The 14910-nt window shown below is 36.8% G+C and overlaps 1 protein-coding gene across 5 annotated transcripts in view; it reads left to right on the top strand.

The window, feature by feature from the left end:
- The window catches only part of Tpk1 (thiamin pyrophosphokinase 1), a 337026-nt gene that overhangs the window by 302841 nt on the left and 19275 nt on the right, over nt 1-14910 (top strand). For 2 of the 5 annotated variants that reach the window (XM_050164430.1, XM_050164431.1), the window contains one exon: nt 14655-14806. The exons of 2 other annotated variants lie outside the window; for them this stretch is intronic. In XM_050164430.1, the coding sequence (XP_050020387.1) occupies nt 14655-14791 (137 nt within the window). In that variant the 3' untranslated portion in view covers nt 14792-14806. Of the gene's footprint in view, nt 1-14654; nt 14812-14910 lie in introns of those variants that run through there. One more of the 5 variants, XM_050164433.1, reaches the window with a different exon arrangement.

Genomic DNA, 14910 nt, shown 5'->3' with positions numbered 1-14910 from the left:
CACAGAGATCAAAGGACAGACACAGAAAATTCTAGGCCATTGATGAAGAAAATTGAAGATGACAGTAGATGCAGCTATTCTGATTTGGTCAGTCTAGCAGTCCTTTTTCTGTTTGGTGACTGGAAGTTTCTTTTTATTGTTTTTATTGAGCTATATATTTTTCTTAGCTCCCTTCCCTTCCTTCTCTTCTCTCTCCCATGGCCCCCATGCTCCCAGTTTATTCAGAAATCTTGTCTTTTTCTACTTGCCATGCAGATTAGATTCATTTATGTCTCTCTTAGGATTATCATTGGTATCTAAGTTCTCTGGGGTTATGAATTGTAGGCTAATTTTTTTGCTTTATATCTAAAAGCAACTTATGACTGAGTATATATGATACTTATCTATCTGGGTCTGGGTTACCTCACTTAATATAATATTTTCTAGATTTATCCATTTGCCCACAAATTTCAAGATGTCAATTTTTTTCTGCTGTGTAGTACTCCATTGTGTAAGTGTACCACATTTTTCTTATCCATTTTTTGGTCAAGGGGCATTTAGGTTATTTCCATGTTCTGACTGTGACAAGCAGCGCTACTGTAAACTTAGTTGAGCACATGTCCTTGTGGTATGATTGAGCATCCTTTTGGTATAAACCCAAAACTGATATTGCTGGGTCTTGAGGTAAATTGTTTCCTAATTTTATGAGAAATTGCCATACTGATTTCCAAAGTGGCTGTACCAGTTTATATTCCCACCAGCAATGGAGGAGTGTTCCTTTTATCCCACATCCTCTCCAACATAAGCTGCCATCAGTGTTTTTGATCTTGACCATTCTTGCATGTATAAGATGGAATCTCAGAGTTGTTTGGATTTGTATTTCTCTGATGGTTAAGGATGTTGAGCATTTCCTTAAGTGTCTTTCAGCCATTCTAGGTTCATCTGTTGGGAGTTCTCTGTTTAGGTCTGTACCCCATTTTTTATTGGATTATTTGTTCTTTTGATGACCTATTTCTTGAGTTCTTTGTATAATTTGGAGACCAGCCCTCTTTCTGATGTGGAATTGGTGAAGATCTTTTCCCATTCTGTAGGCTGCCATTTTGTCTTGTTGAACAAGTTCTTTACTTTAGAGAAGCTTCTCAGTTTCAGGAGGTCCCATTTATTAATTGTTTCTCTCAGTGTCTGTGCTACTGGGGTTATATTTAGGAAATGGTCTGCTGTGCCAATGCATTCAAGTTTACTTCCCAATTTCTCTTCTGTGAGGTTCAGTGTGGTTGGTTTTATGTTGAAGTCTTTGATCCATTTGGATTTGAGTTTTGTACATACTTATAGATATGGATCTGTTTCCATTCTTCTACACGTTGATATCCAGTTATGACAGCACCATTTGTTAAATATGCTTTCTTTTCATTTTATATTTTTTGCTTCTTTGTCAAAAATCAGGTGTTTGTAGGTGTGTGAATGGAAATCCAGATCTTTGATTCAATTCCATTGGTCCTCCTGTCTGTTTTTATGCCAATACCAGGCTGTTTCCAGTACTGGAACTCTGTAGTAGAGTTTGAAGTCAGGGATTGTGTTACCTCCAGAAGTTCCTTTATTGTACAGGATTGTTTTGCCTATCTTGGGTGTTTTGTTTTTCCATATCAAATTATGTATTTTTCTTTCAAGATCTGTGAAGAATTTTGCTGGGATTCTGATGAGCATTGCATTGAATTTGTAGGTTGCTTTTTCTAAGACTGCAATTTTTACTATGTTAATTCTACCTACCCAAGAGCATGGGAGATATTTCCATTTTCTGGTGTTTTCTTCAATTTCTTTCTTCAAATACTTAAAGTTCTTGTCATACAGGTCTTTCATTTGTTTGGTTAGAGTTACTCCTAGATATTTTATGTTATTTGTGGCTATTGTGAAGGGTGACGTTTCTCTGATTTTTTCTTAGCCCATTTATTTGGTATATGCTTTTTTAACCTCAGATCTCACACCCATTTACACACACACCCCCAACAAGTCCATACCTCCTAATTCTTCCCAAAAGAATTCCACTAACTAGGGACCAAATATCCAAACATATGAGCCTATGGGCCATTCTTATTCTTACCATCAAAATCTTGTTTCCTGCAAAGGAGCCAAATTTTCTATAGTTCTAAAGCCTTGTTTCGGAGCTCAGTAATGGGTAATTGATAGAACTAATCCCATCAATTCTTACCAACTGTGAAATGTCAAGTGTGATGGAGGTGTTTTTCATCTGCTACCTAAAGTGGACTGTACATTTAACATAGCGTACACTTAGTACTTAGCTTCACAGGAAGGCAACCCATTGAGAAACCTGCTATTCAAACTGAGTTTACATGTTCTGCTGGGTACTTACTAGTGAATTAATCAAACCAACTTGTGGATGGATGGGTATCCCCAGGCAAGTCTTTTAAATTCATTTTAATAGAACAAAGAGCATCCTGGGTAGTGCTAGAGACATAGAAGCTAGAGTAACACTGACCTTGGATGTCAAAGGCAGATGGCTTGGGATGGTTGCCCCTCTGGAACAGACAAAATTCAAGCAAAAAGCAAATTTCCTACCACAGACTGAAGGCTGTGCTTTTGCATAAGTGGAACTATTTGTTTGGAAACAGGCAAACAAATTGCCATTTTAAGATGCCTTAAAAAATTGTTGAGGTTGGCAATGGTATCATTTATCAAGAGACATCATGAAAACTTCTCAGTTGCTTTCTAGGCTGTGTTTGTGTAAGCTGACATTACTTATTTTATGATAGAAAGGGGAAATGCTGTCCTAGGTTTTGGTTATATTTCATGTGCCATTCCAACTCTGAGTTTTAATAATGCTTTGAGGATTCTGAAAAGAATTCTTCAAGAATGTTTTTGCACATCATTAAAAAAATTTATCATGGCAATGATTGAATGAGTTGGTAAGAGTTTAATTGAAATATGACCTTCTTGGCATATATATAAAATTTAAAATAATATATTTAAATAAAAGTATAGAAACTTTTTCTTGTGTCTTTGTAGTTCTTTCTTATAAGGGCTAGAAGCAGTCTAAGGTAACTGTTTAAATTTACATCAGTAGTTGCTACATCAGAATGAAATGCTTTACTTTGTTTCTATTGACTTCTCACTACCCTTAAATAAAATAAGTAACTAAAACAGAAAAAGGTTAAAGTCTCATTGCAATCAAACCTTTATGGATAACTATTTCTAGAATTACAGAATTTGTCCCCTTAAAATATTTTCTGTCTTTTTGCACTTCTCTATATGTGTGTTTTTAGCCAAAAAGGTGACAGTAATGAACATTTTTTCCACAGTTACTTTTTCTACTTGAAAATATTTTCCTGTATCTTTAAAATTATTACCTTATCTCAAATGTAACTCTAACTGATTTACTATGCACAGAGAATTGTGTTATACAGAGCTAACCATGACATTTAACTAGTTCCAATACAGCATATGTGTTGATAATATGCCTGCTTTTGTAATTTTTCATTACTTTTCTAGACATTCTAGAAAGTTTCAGTGTGTCATTTGTCATTCATAGATGTCATTACAGTCCTATTCATCTCCTGGCCTCCCCACCTACCTCCTTCTTTCCTCCAGTTAGTTCCTCCTGTTCTCACGTCACATGTATTCTACCCTCGTATTCCCCTTTCATGCCCCTTATAACTCTATAACTCCTCCTTTCCTCTGAGTTTCCAGTCAATGCTCCTGCATGCTTTCATGTAGATGCAGAAATTGTGTGTGTGTGTGTGTGTGTGTGTGTGTGTGTGTGTATGAAAAGAAAGAGAAGATGGAGCAGGAAAGGAAGAAAAGAGGAAGACCACAAGACAAAATACATAATACCTGTATTTCTGAATCACCCTTAGCATAAGGAGCTATAACTCCATTCATTTTCTTCAGATGTCATGATTTCATACTTCTTTATTGTTGAATAAGTTCTCATTACATGTATGTACACATTTTCTTTATCCATTCATTTCTTAGACAACTAGGTTTGGCTAGTGAGGGTGGCAAATAATGTAATATTATAATAAAGTAATATCATCAATACACTGTTGTGGGAATACAAATTACCGCAGACACCATATAAACCATGAGTAAGACCATATGTCCAGAAGAAAACAGCTGGATCATGATATGGATGTTAATTGATTGATGACTGATTGATCAAAAATGAATTTTCTTTGTCAGTCTAATGAAGAACAGTGTCATTGTTAACAAAATTATCATACAGTTGTTATCAGAAAGCATCATGTTTTGGCTAAAAATGGTCCATAAATTCCTAATTTGAATTTATTATTCGTCTTTCACTTGTGTAAGCAAACTCTTCTCAGAGTTACTGAACTCTATGGATTGCATGTTTCATTGCAGTTTCTCATCTAACACGGTGCACATAGGTATATGTTTATTTTGCTTCACAGTATCTTTGAATTATTTTGATAATTTTTGAAACACACAATTGTAGAAAGTAATAATTTTATTTTTGTTTTTAATCCTTGTCAAAATGGAAGAAATAAAGCTGTAAAACCTTGATAGCATGTACACTCAATTACTGTCCAAATGAAGAAAATTATTAGTCAGGACCCATGGATTCAGAAATCTTCAACAAAACTCAAAAACATATTCAACAACACTTTAAGAGAATCAGTCTTCATGATAAAATGGAAATCATTCCTGGCCCAAAAAGATTCATATGAGAATCAGTACAAATACATCACATTAAGAAACGAAGAGTGAGACCCATATTATCATCTGGATATATACAGAAGGCCGTTTTCTCTGGAAAGAACAAGGGATCAACTTCCATCCAACAAGGTGCTAGAAATCTTACTCAGCACAACTGGGCATATGAAATAAATAAATGACATCACAGTTAGAAGGGGAGGAGTTAAACTGTTCTGTCTACATATGATGCAGTCATATAAAAATGTATAAAGATTATATTACTTGACTGCTATCTGAATACCTAGGAGGCCATGGCAGAGAATTGTTGTGAGATCAAACCCAGCCTGATCTACAAATTCAGAACCAAGCCAGATGGGGCTACTTAAATCCCTATCTCAAAACATAGACACAAAAATTCAACATATGAAAAAATTAGTAGCATATCTATAAGTTAACAATTGCTACCCTCCCAAAATGTATCATTTACCATCTCATTTACAACTACAAAAATAGGTAAAATACTTAAGTATAAATTTAACCATTCCTATACCCTGATAAATGCAAAACATTAATGAAAGAAATTGAAAACAACAGAAAAATGCAGGACTCCCATGTTCACGTATTGGAATAATAGTTAATACAGTTAAAATACTCATCTTCTGCAAGGTAACTTATGAATTAAGGACAATTCCTATCAAAATTCCTGCAATTTTCTTCATAGAAATAGAAAGAGAACTCGAAAATATATATGTGAAACCACAGAAGACCCTGAACAGACAAAATAACCTTGAAGGATGGGGAGACCTCAGTAACACAGATTCAGATTTGAAGGCTTCTACAAAACTAGAGGACATTATGAATGTTCTTTTTAACATAGTAAAATTTTATGTATTACATAATTTTGTGAGGCTCTTACATTTAATAGTTTGTCATTGATTGTTACAGGTTGAGTATTTATTTGTCTCCTGTACATCCTGTCCAGGAAAGGCCTAACCAAATCAGTAATTCTCAGCCAGGATGTTTTGGTTTCCTATGGAATCTTTTGCGGAGCCTCGGCTCTTCCTTGGATGTTATTCTGTGTCCATCCTTCCCTATCCGGCTGGAGTTGGTGAGCTCCTATTAGCTCAGGTAAACAGTTTCAGTAAATGTCCCCATCAGGACCTCTTTGCTCATATTCTCACTCCTCTCACTCCTCAACTGGACTTAGGAAGCTCAGTCCAGTGTTCCAATGTGGTTCTCTGCCTCTATTTCCATTAGTTGCTGGAAGTGCAAGTTCCTTCTGATTATTGAGTTCCACCTTCTATAGTCTGCATCTATGCCCTCCTTTGAAGCAGTGATTCTTCACATTTCCCAGTCTGGGATTCTTTTCATGTGCTTTGTTTTCTTTTAAGGAGCAAACATCCTAAGGAAGTTCGAGTGATTTGTTTTCTTAACTCATGCTCTTTCTCTGATATAGGAATGCTTTGTCTAACCTAAGAAAGTCTTTTATTTTCTTACACTCTAGAAGTTTTACAGGTCTTTCTATTACATTTAAATCCATGATATATTTCAATTTGGATTTTATAAATGGCACATTCAAAGCTTGATATATGTATTTTTTCAATGTGACTAGCCTATGGTTCCGGTGGCTTCTTAGCGTCCTGGTTGAAATCAGTCATCTACTTATGTCTGTGTCTATTTCTGTATTTTATGTTGTGATTCACTGTTCTAAATGCCTGTCTCTATCCCTGTACCACATGTCTGAGTTACGGTCGCTTTGTAAGCTTTGAAATCAGATAATACAGACCCAGTGATCTTCTAACAAGATTGAACCCTGTAGCCCATGAACATTTGTCTCTTTTCATTTGGCAAGAATTTTTTAACTTTTCACAGCAGGGTTTTGTCATTTTTATCATTTTTAGCTTTTGGTTCCTGCTTATCTGTCAAATTTACATCCTCTTATGTATCTTATTTTTTATCAAGAAAAATATGCTTAGGCAAGCACTCTAGTTCTGACTGAACTATATCCCCAACACTTTGTGTTTTTTCACATAGAGTCTCACTGTGTATCCCAGGCTGACTTTGAACTTGGTGTGGAACCCATGTGAACCTCATATTCATAATGCCCTGTCTCCTCCCCCTGAGTGCTGGGATTACAGGCATGCAGCACCATGCCTGGCGTGTAGTTCTTACTGGTATCTTAAATAGATTTCTCTATTTTGATATTAATACTATGTATTAGCACAGATAGCATGTGATTAGAGAGTGTTTTCCGCCTCTCTGCTGTTTGTGTAAGATATGAAAAATGAATAAGTAAAGCCATTGTGCTGCCAATACTCTATTTCCACTAACTTTCTCATCTAAAGCTGTTCACTGTTTGAGAGGCAGCGTGTATCTGTCTCTCTGTGTGAGCTTCCCTGTGCAGTTCCAGGACAGTAAATTATGATGCAACTACTTTTGTACAATTCTGACATACCAACTTCTGACATCTTTTATTTATATTGTATTGTTGATTACTTAAAGTAGTTAAGCTTCCTGTAAACTTGATTATATATCCCCTTTCACATCTCATACACCTCAAAGCTTTTCTTTTTAGAACTCAACTTTATAACTCATTCTTTATATGTAGGGGAAGGAATTCAGATTCCTTCCTGACTAAAGATGATTTGTAAAATTAACCTACAGTAAGTCCTTCTAAGATAGAGAAATCAGTAATAAATATTGCTTATTTATTAGTAAACAAGCTATAGTACTGTTGAATCACAGGTTTTGTTTTGTTGTATACTCTCATATTCCCTTGGTTTCTGTGGTTGTGTGAATACCATGACCAAAAGCAACTTAAGGAAGAGAGTTTATTATGTGTTTTGGTTCCAAATGGTCAAAGCTCATAATGATGTAGGAGCCAGGAGAAGGACACTGAATAATCATACCTTTATCCCCAACAAGAAGCAAGAAAGACCAAAAAGGAAATGGGGTGAGGTCGCAAACCCCCTGACTCCAGCCAGTAGTGTACCTGCTCCGCCCAGGAGGCTGCACCTCCTAAAGGCTTCATAACATAAACCTCCTCAAACAGTGTATCATTTTTATAGACTAAATGCAAAGATGTTTTGGTTTTATTTTCAGATACTAAACTTGTGCAAGGTGTGATAAAAATAAAACCTATTTGTATTATTAACTTCATGTAGACGTAATCTACATACAAAAATTGGCCCAGACAATTGGTCCAAGTGTGTTTCATACTGGAATAGATATTACTACTGAGGGGATAAGATGCCAAAACTCTGGTTTAAAAGAAAGTTAATGCACAAAACAATTAGACCTAGAGAAAATATCTTAGCAAATATAAACTGCACCATTAAAAAACATCTCATGGAATGGGGCATTATAACTAAGGACTGAAAAGTGAGCATGATAGTTGGCTGACTGAAACATCCCCTAAGATGTGCTGGATGGGGTGCGTACCTGCAGATGAATAGGCCACACAGATATGGGTCTGGGTGCAGGAATGCAGAAGGTCAGAAACCACATGAGGGAGATTTATGGTCTTAGCAAGAAATTTGCACATTGAAGAAATAATTTGAAAGAGAGACTGAGGCAAGAGAAGGGAGGTGTAATTGGTGTTGAAACGGGCCATCCCCATCAGAGCTGCTTTTTCTTTCAGTAGTCCTTAAGAACATCTCTCTGGGCCAGGAGACTATTAACTCTTACCTAGATAATCAGAGGCAACCCTTGCAAGGATGTTCTTGTTGGCCTAAGATGTGGGACTCAGAATCTGGGGATACCTTTGGCCACAAGTGGAAAAAGATGCTATTGAGGGTCACAAATGCACTAGAATATTTTACAGTGCTTTGTGCCACTGAACAGGAGAACTTGACCTGGCTTGATAGCTAAGTCATTAATATTCAAAATGAATAAGAAAAATGTAGTATTTCATATTTGAAAATGATGAAGATAGATTTATCAGGTCTCCAGAAAGACCTGCAACAGGATATGGAATTTAAAAATGGAATTTTATCAGAAAAATAATTTTGGGCATATATTTTATTATTTAAAGGTTTTCTCTATTTTCTATATCATATATTATATTCAAAACATCACTATAAAGTTATTTTAACAAGAAAATTATAGTTTTATAATAGCAATAATCACCACAATAATGATTTATATATTTATTTAGCCTTATTAATCCTTACAAAAATATATAGATGCTTCGCTGCTTTCCTGGTTTTAAAAAAAGGTGGGGCTAATGGTACAGTGACCACTCTGCGGAATATAGGTTGGGTGGGGGAGCTCAGAAAAGAACTCTCGGCTCCTTGGCAATAGGTAAATAATCAACCTGGATGGAACTGTGAGAAGAACGATCTTTTCTTCATTGCCGTTATCTCTCTACAAGTTAGCCTTTTTCTGGCCTTTCACGTACACTGGAACGTATTTTTAGATAATAATTTTAAAAATAACTTTTAAGTATTTCATTCCAACCTCACAAAACAAAAACTTAGAGCCCATCTTCTAAGAGGTTTTGATTATTTGTCATGTGGATATTTTTCTGTCAATATTTTATTTTAGTTGACACTTTTTCTGGGTAGTTTCGCATGCTCCTTAATGCTTATTTTCACTGATTCCTACCCATTTAGCAATTTGTGCAGTAGTATCTGCCAACTTATAGCTGTTTCCTGGATTATTTGTACAATAAACCAACTTCAGAGAATCAACCACTTAGGCTTTTTCTTGAGATCATTCATTTCACCTCACTTTCATTAGAAACCTCAGATAACTGTGGGAAAACAAAACTAAATTGAATCCAAATTAAAGAAAAAGAAGGAGAAGCTGCAGATCCTTAAGGCTACTTTGAAAGCCAGCAGCCCTCACGCCATGTCCAGCACATCAGTAAACATTTCCCCACAGGGACGAAACCGATCCCCCCTTACATGTCTTTTACAGTGCCCGTGAAGAACTCACAATGTCAGTCAGGTATTTCTTTTTTAGTTTGATTTATGAACTCTTCCTTGCCTGGCCAGGTGCTGGCCATATTCCACAATTCATAATCTGTCACCAGGAGTAATGGCCCATTTCCAAAGGTGAAGTGTGACAGTTCTTTCTGGATGCATCAGGTAAACAGATTGTGTGGCTGCTAGGTGATCTGTCAGAAGTAGGCTGAAGAGCACATTGACCTTTTGGTACACCCCCATTTTCGCCGTGGTTCTTCTCTTTATACTCACCATTTTTCTTCATAATAGGCAGATCTGATGAAAAGCACAACAACCAGTTGCAAGTGAGCGGGTTGTTCAAATTTCACAGTGCTAAGTGGACTCTGATGCCCAGTGAATTTCAGACCATCACAGTTCTCATGCCTTGCTATTACAACATAACCTTCAGAAAGTCATTGGATGAAGAGAAGGATCTGGTTCTGTTTTGTATTCTGGCTCCTCACTGTCAAGTCTTATTTGTGACACTGGATGGTGAGGTGTTCCTTGGCTTCCATTGACTGTTTGGTCCTTTTCTTCATATTTAATATGCTGCTATACATGGACTCATCATTCTGACATTGATTTGACGGAAGGCTTTAGGTACTGTCCTTGTCAGGAATTCTGTGACTGTGTACTTTTCTGGCGATTCTATATTCTGAGTTAAGTGTAATGCCTAGCAGGCACTCCATTCATTGGCCTTGTACAGATTAACCCAGCCGCTAAGCAGGAACAGACACATGTGATTGACCTTGAGTGGCTATGTGATGAGAGTGGACACCCAGAAATGGTCAAACCATGGAAGTCTCCAACACTGATCCATCCTCACCAAAGTAAACTATTTGTATCTACACCTATGAGTGAGAGTCTGCATACACACACATACACACATATATGCACGCACATATACACAAACATACACACATACACATGCACACACATATGCATGCACACACAACAGACATGCACACACATACATGCATGCACATATGTGTGTACATACTATCTATATGCTCCAATTACTTTGGCATGGACAGTGAGTTTCACAGTTTTAAGAAACACATGAATAAAGAGTAAAGATAACAGGGACACAGCATTAATTTCAAAATCATTGTAAACAGGGAAACAAAAGTATGATGACCTGAGTCGAGCTAAAAGATACTAGTCATTGAAAGAGTAAGTGTGTTTTCTCACTTGTTTCCTAACAGTGGACCTGGATTGTTTAAAGAGAGAAAGGAAGGAGAAAGCCTGTAAGGAGACCAATGGTGCAGAATGGGGGGTTAATTCATGAAGCAATGGCATAGCCCAATAGTTCTCACATCTTAATGCAGATTCTGGTGTGGAAGGTGGGATGAAACTTGGGACCTTGCCTTCCTAGCAGGCTCCCTCAGATGCTGGAGCTTCTGGTAACTGACACACTGTGGGTAGCAAGGCTTAGAGTGAAAGGACAAAGAGACTCCTAACACAGGAAGAAGGTGGTTAAGAAACCTGGTAGGTATTCCAGCTGTGTCTGAGAGAAAGGTTAAAAGATAGAAATTGGTAAAGGACTGTAAAGGACAGAAAGCCAATATTCTTTTATCTTCAAATACCAGTTCTAGATAGGAAAGAAAAAAGACCTTATGATGGGGAATGAATATAATGGAGATATCCTAGCTCCAAACAGATAATAATCTCCTGATTTTTTTCCTGTTCTTTTGTGCATCATTTTCTTTGGAAGCCCACATGACAGTGTAATGTATGTGGTCTTTTCCACTACCGTAACACTTTGATAAAGTTGCACTGCAGTGGTTTATAGGTAATAGACACTGAGTACTAAATGTTGCTTTATTGAGACGGCCTGAATTCTGGACACAGATTCACAATTGGCTCCTAGCCAATAGTAAATCACTTAGACTTTCTCTGCCTCAGTTGCCTTGTCTATGACAGAGTGATAATAACATTTTCTTCACACTTCTTATAGCTGCTATGAGAAAGAGGTGAACTGTTGTATAGAATGTTACTTTGGAAGATCTACTTCAAATTTCAGATGGTCTTAGTGGCTTTTTTCTCCTCTCTACCTTCCAGTGCAGCAGCATTGGGTCACTTCCATTCTATTACGAAACACAAATTAGTATCACTTTTTTTCAGGTCAGTTGCTTAGAAAATAAGTGTAATTTGCCGCATTAATTCTCCACGTGTCCTGGTGTGGGGAAATAGGCATCTACAGCAGAGATGGCCATCCTGACGGTCTGTTTACTACTGCTAATGACCACTTCTCATTTACTGACAGATACGTTTGCAACTGTAAGGAGAGATTATAGACAACGTTGGTCTTGTCACCAGTCTTTGGCTAGTGGGAGACTACCCAAAGTCTAATAGCAGGGAGCTTATCAAAAGTGCAAATTATTCATTTTTAATGAGTCAGTTCTATAAGCACTAACCCAAAATCTCTTATAGTAGAAGAAAATATCTCAGGATTCTGGCATTATGAATAGCAGTCTTAAAAATGGCTTTCTAAAAATAAGATGTGTGGGCAGGTAATTTCAGGGAGGGTAGCTGGTTGCATTAAAGTAACCTTGGGCTTTAACATAAAGGGGATCTGAGCCCAGGTTTCAACTAATCTACTTTATTAGAAACTTCCACTGGAATTTGACTGTATCCCCCAAATTAGATTTCCGTGAATATTTAAAAACTGTGTGCCAGCATATCTTAACTATACCTAAAATGCAAATTGATGCTACTTTTGAATTAGGGAAACAGTGCTTAAACTGCCCAGAATAGCTTAAAGAGACAAGTATATATATGGTGGTAAGAGCTTTGGGGAAGTGTTAAATACATGCACTTTCAAGCAATTTGTTGGTGTGAGACTAGCAATAAGAGGATTCTCCCTACTTAATGCTGTTAAAAACCAGCACAAAGATAGCAACAGTTAGGCCTTTCCATTGATTTAAAGGAAGGTAAAAATGACACCTAGGCTTGTTTACCACTTAGAGTCCTCTTCTCTTCCTATTTTCTTGCAAAGTAATCTATTGGCACATCTGACAAGAGGGGAAAAGAGTTCAAATCAAGAGATGGATACTCCTGCTGATATACATGTAATCTGAATATTTCTCTCTCTTTGTGTGCCAAGGTGTCTTTTTTTTTCTGAGATATCTGGATTGTAAAAAACTAAGATTACTATTAAAGAAGGCAGAAGGCAATTTAAGAAATACCCTATCTCCCAATGGCAAAAAAAAGCTTTGCAGCTAAGCAAAAAATTTATGTTGATAAATTGCAGCTGTCAGAGTGTCCACTGCACTTCATGGGATATGTCACTAACTTTGCATTTCTCACTTATGTGTGCCCATGTGTGAACTTCTATTTGAAAAAGAAAGCACCAAGTATTTGTAGATGTCCTCTAACTTGTCACAGCTTAGCCTAAATAATATTAAACAAAATCATGGGTGATAATGAGATTGTAGTTACTAGTACATCTGCTTAACTTTTCCTCCAATGCCTGTAAGCATCTTTGTTTTGGTTTTGCTTTTTTAGACTGATTCTCATCATGTAACTCAGGCTGCCCTCAAACTTAATATCTTCCTGCCTCAACCTTCTGAATATTGGTATTACAGTTATGTGCCACTATGCCAGATCATCTTTATCAATCTTAGGTGGACATAATGTTTAAAAAATACACCATTATTTGAATAAACTAAGTTTCAAAAATAAAAAAGTAACAAAAATGAAGAAAAGGGATTTCAAAGCATAGGAAAGGCCATATTAGCATAAGTGTGGGAAAGTGGTGTGAAAGCATGGTCTTAACACCTAGAACTACAACATGCAGAGCACGACAGTGGAATAGACACACAATGCCAAAGACTGATCCATACATTGAACAGTGTCATGGCTAGTATAACAAAAATGATGAGTAAAACTATGTTCACAGCCTGCAAACATGTATTCTAACCCCTATTTTCTTACTTTATCCATCTTTACCCAAAGATACAAGCACTCTAGTAGATATGCAAAATATATAAAGACAGAAGAATTGAAGCATACTATTTCATGAATATAGTATTTCACAAAGAAAGTGGTATAACTGGAAGAAAAGAATAAAAATTATAAAACTGTCAGTAAAAAATAAAATATCTGTAGTATGCCTTACCTATCAATAGTTACTTGAAATAATGACAGAGTGGCTGAAGGGGTTCAAAACAGAATACGATATTTCTTAGCTCTAGAGACATATAGACTGGGATAAGGTGATCACAAGCATATTCATACTTACCACAAGTACAGCAGATGGGAGCACATCAAAATAGGAACAATGGATTTGAACAAACATGAATCCAAAAGGACCTGAGACATGTGGTGTGGACCATACCAACCAACAATGTAGAGTGCATACATGATGCTTGGAAACACATACAGAACATCTGTAAGACAAATCACATTAGAAAAAAAAAAGTCCTTTTATTATTCCCATACACAGGAATTTTAACATTTCAAGGAATCTACCTCAAGAAAGGAAGTACTGCTGATAAGAACATCTGGATGCATGGTGATGGTATTCCCCCTTTAAGCACTTGGTTCCCAGTTGGTGGTTCTGTTTGAGGAGTTATGGAACTTTTAGTATTGAATCTTTTCTGGAAGAAGTGTATCACTAACAGTTGACTTTGAGAGTCAGCAGCCCATCCCACTTCCAGTTCTTGCTCTGTGTTTCCTATGTGTAATCCAGACGTGGTAGCTCAACCTTCTGCTCTGGTCATCTCCTGTTGAGGACTCTCCCTCTGTAACTGCAAGCCAAAATAAACTCTTCCTGTATGTTACTTTTGCTCACGGTATTTTATCACACCTGCGGAATAGTAAGTAATACTCTGTAGACTTAATAGAATTGAGGTCATTGCAATGGTAACTAGCCCTGTAGTGGAAGGGGAAGGCACATAAAAATGGAAAATGCTGACCCAAGACCTGGAATAACTCTGTAGACCAGGCTCTCCTTGAACTCACAGAGATCCGCCAGTCTCTGCCTCACAGGCATTGGGATTAAAGGTGTTTGCTACTACACCTTGAACTCACAGAGTTCTGTTTGTTTCTGCCTTCTAGGCACTGGGATTAAAGGCCTGTGCTACCACACCTTGAAGTCACAGAGGTCAATCTCCCTCTGCCTCCCCAGTGTTGGGATTAAAGGCATGTACTACCACACACAACTTCTCTTTTTATTACTTTTTTTTTTACTTTAAGAAATTTAACTTTTAGTCTGCATATTATTTTCAACACACTGTAAATCATTTAAAATTTTCTTTGTCTTTGAATCTCTCTTTACTATATATCTCTCTTTTTCTGAACATATGAGTCTTTA

The sequence above is a fragment of the Alexandromys fortis genome, unplaced genomic scaffold (assembly GCF_014885135.2).
Source record: "Alexandromys fortis isolate MF-2015 unplaced genomic scaffold, M_Fortis_MF-2015_v1.1 scaffold_133, whole genome shotgun sequence".
Lineage (NCBI taxonomy): Eukaryota > Metazoa > Chordata > Mammalia > Rodentia > Cricetidae > Alexandromys > Alexandromys fortis.
The sequence above is the reverse complement of the archived record's forward strand: the minus strand, read 5'-3'. Positions and strand labels throughout refer to the sequence as shown.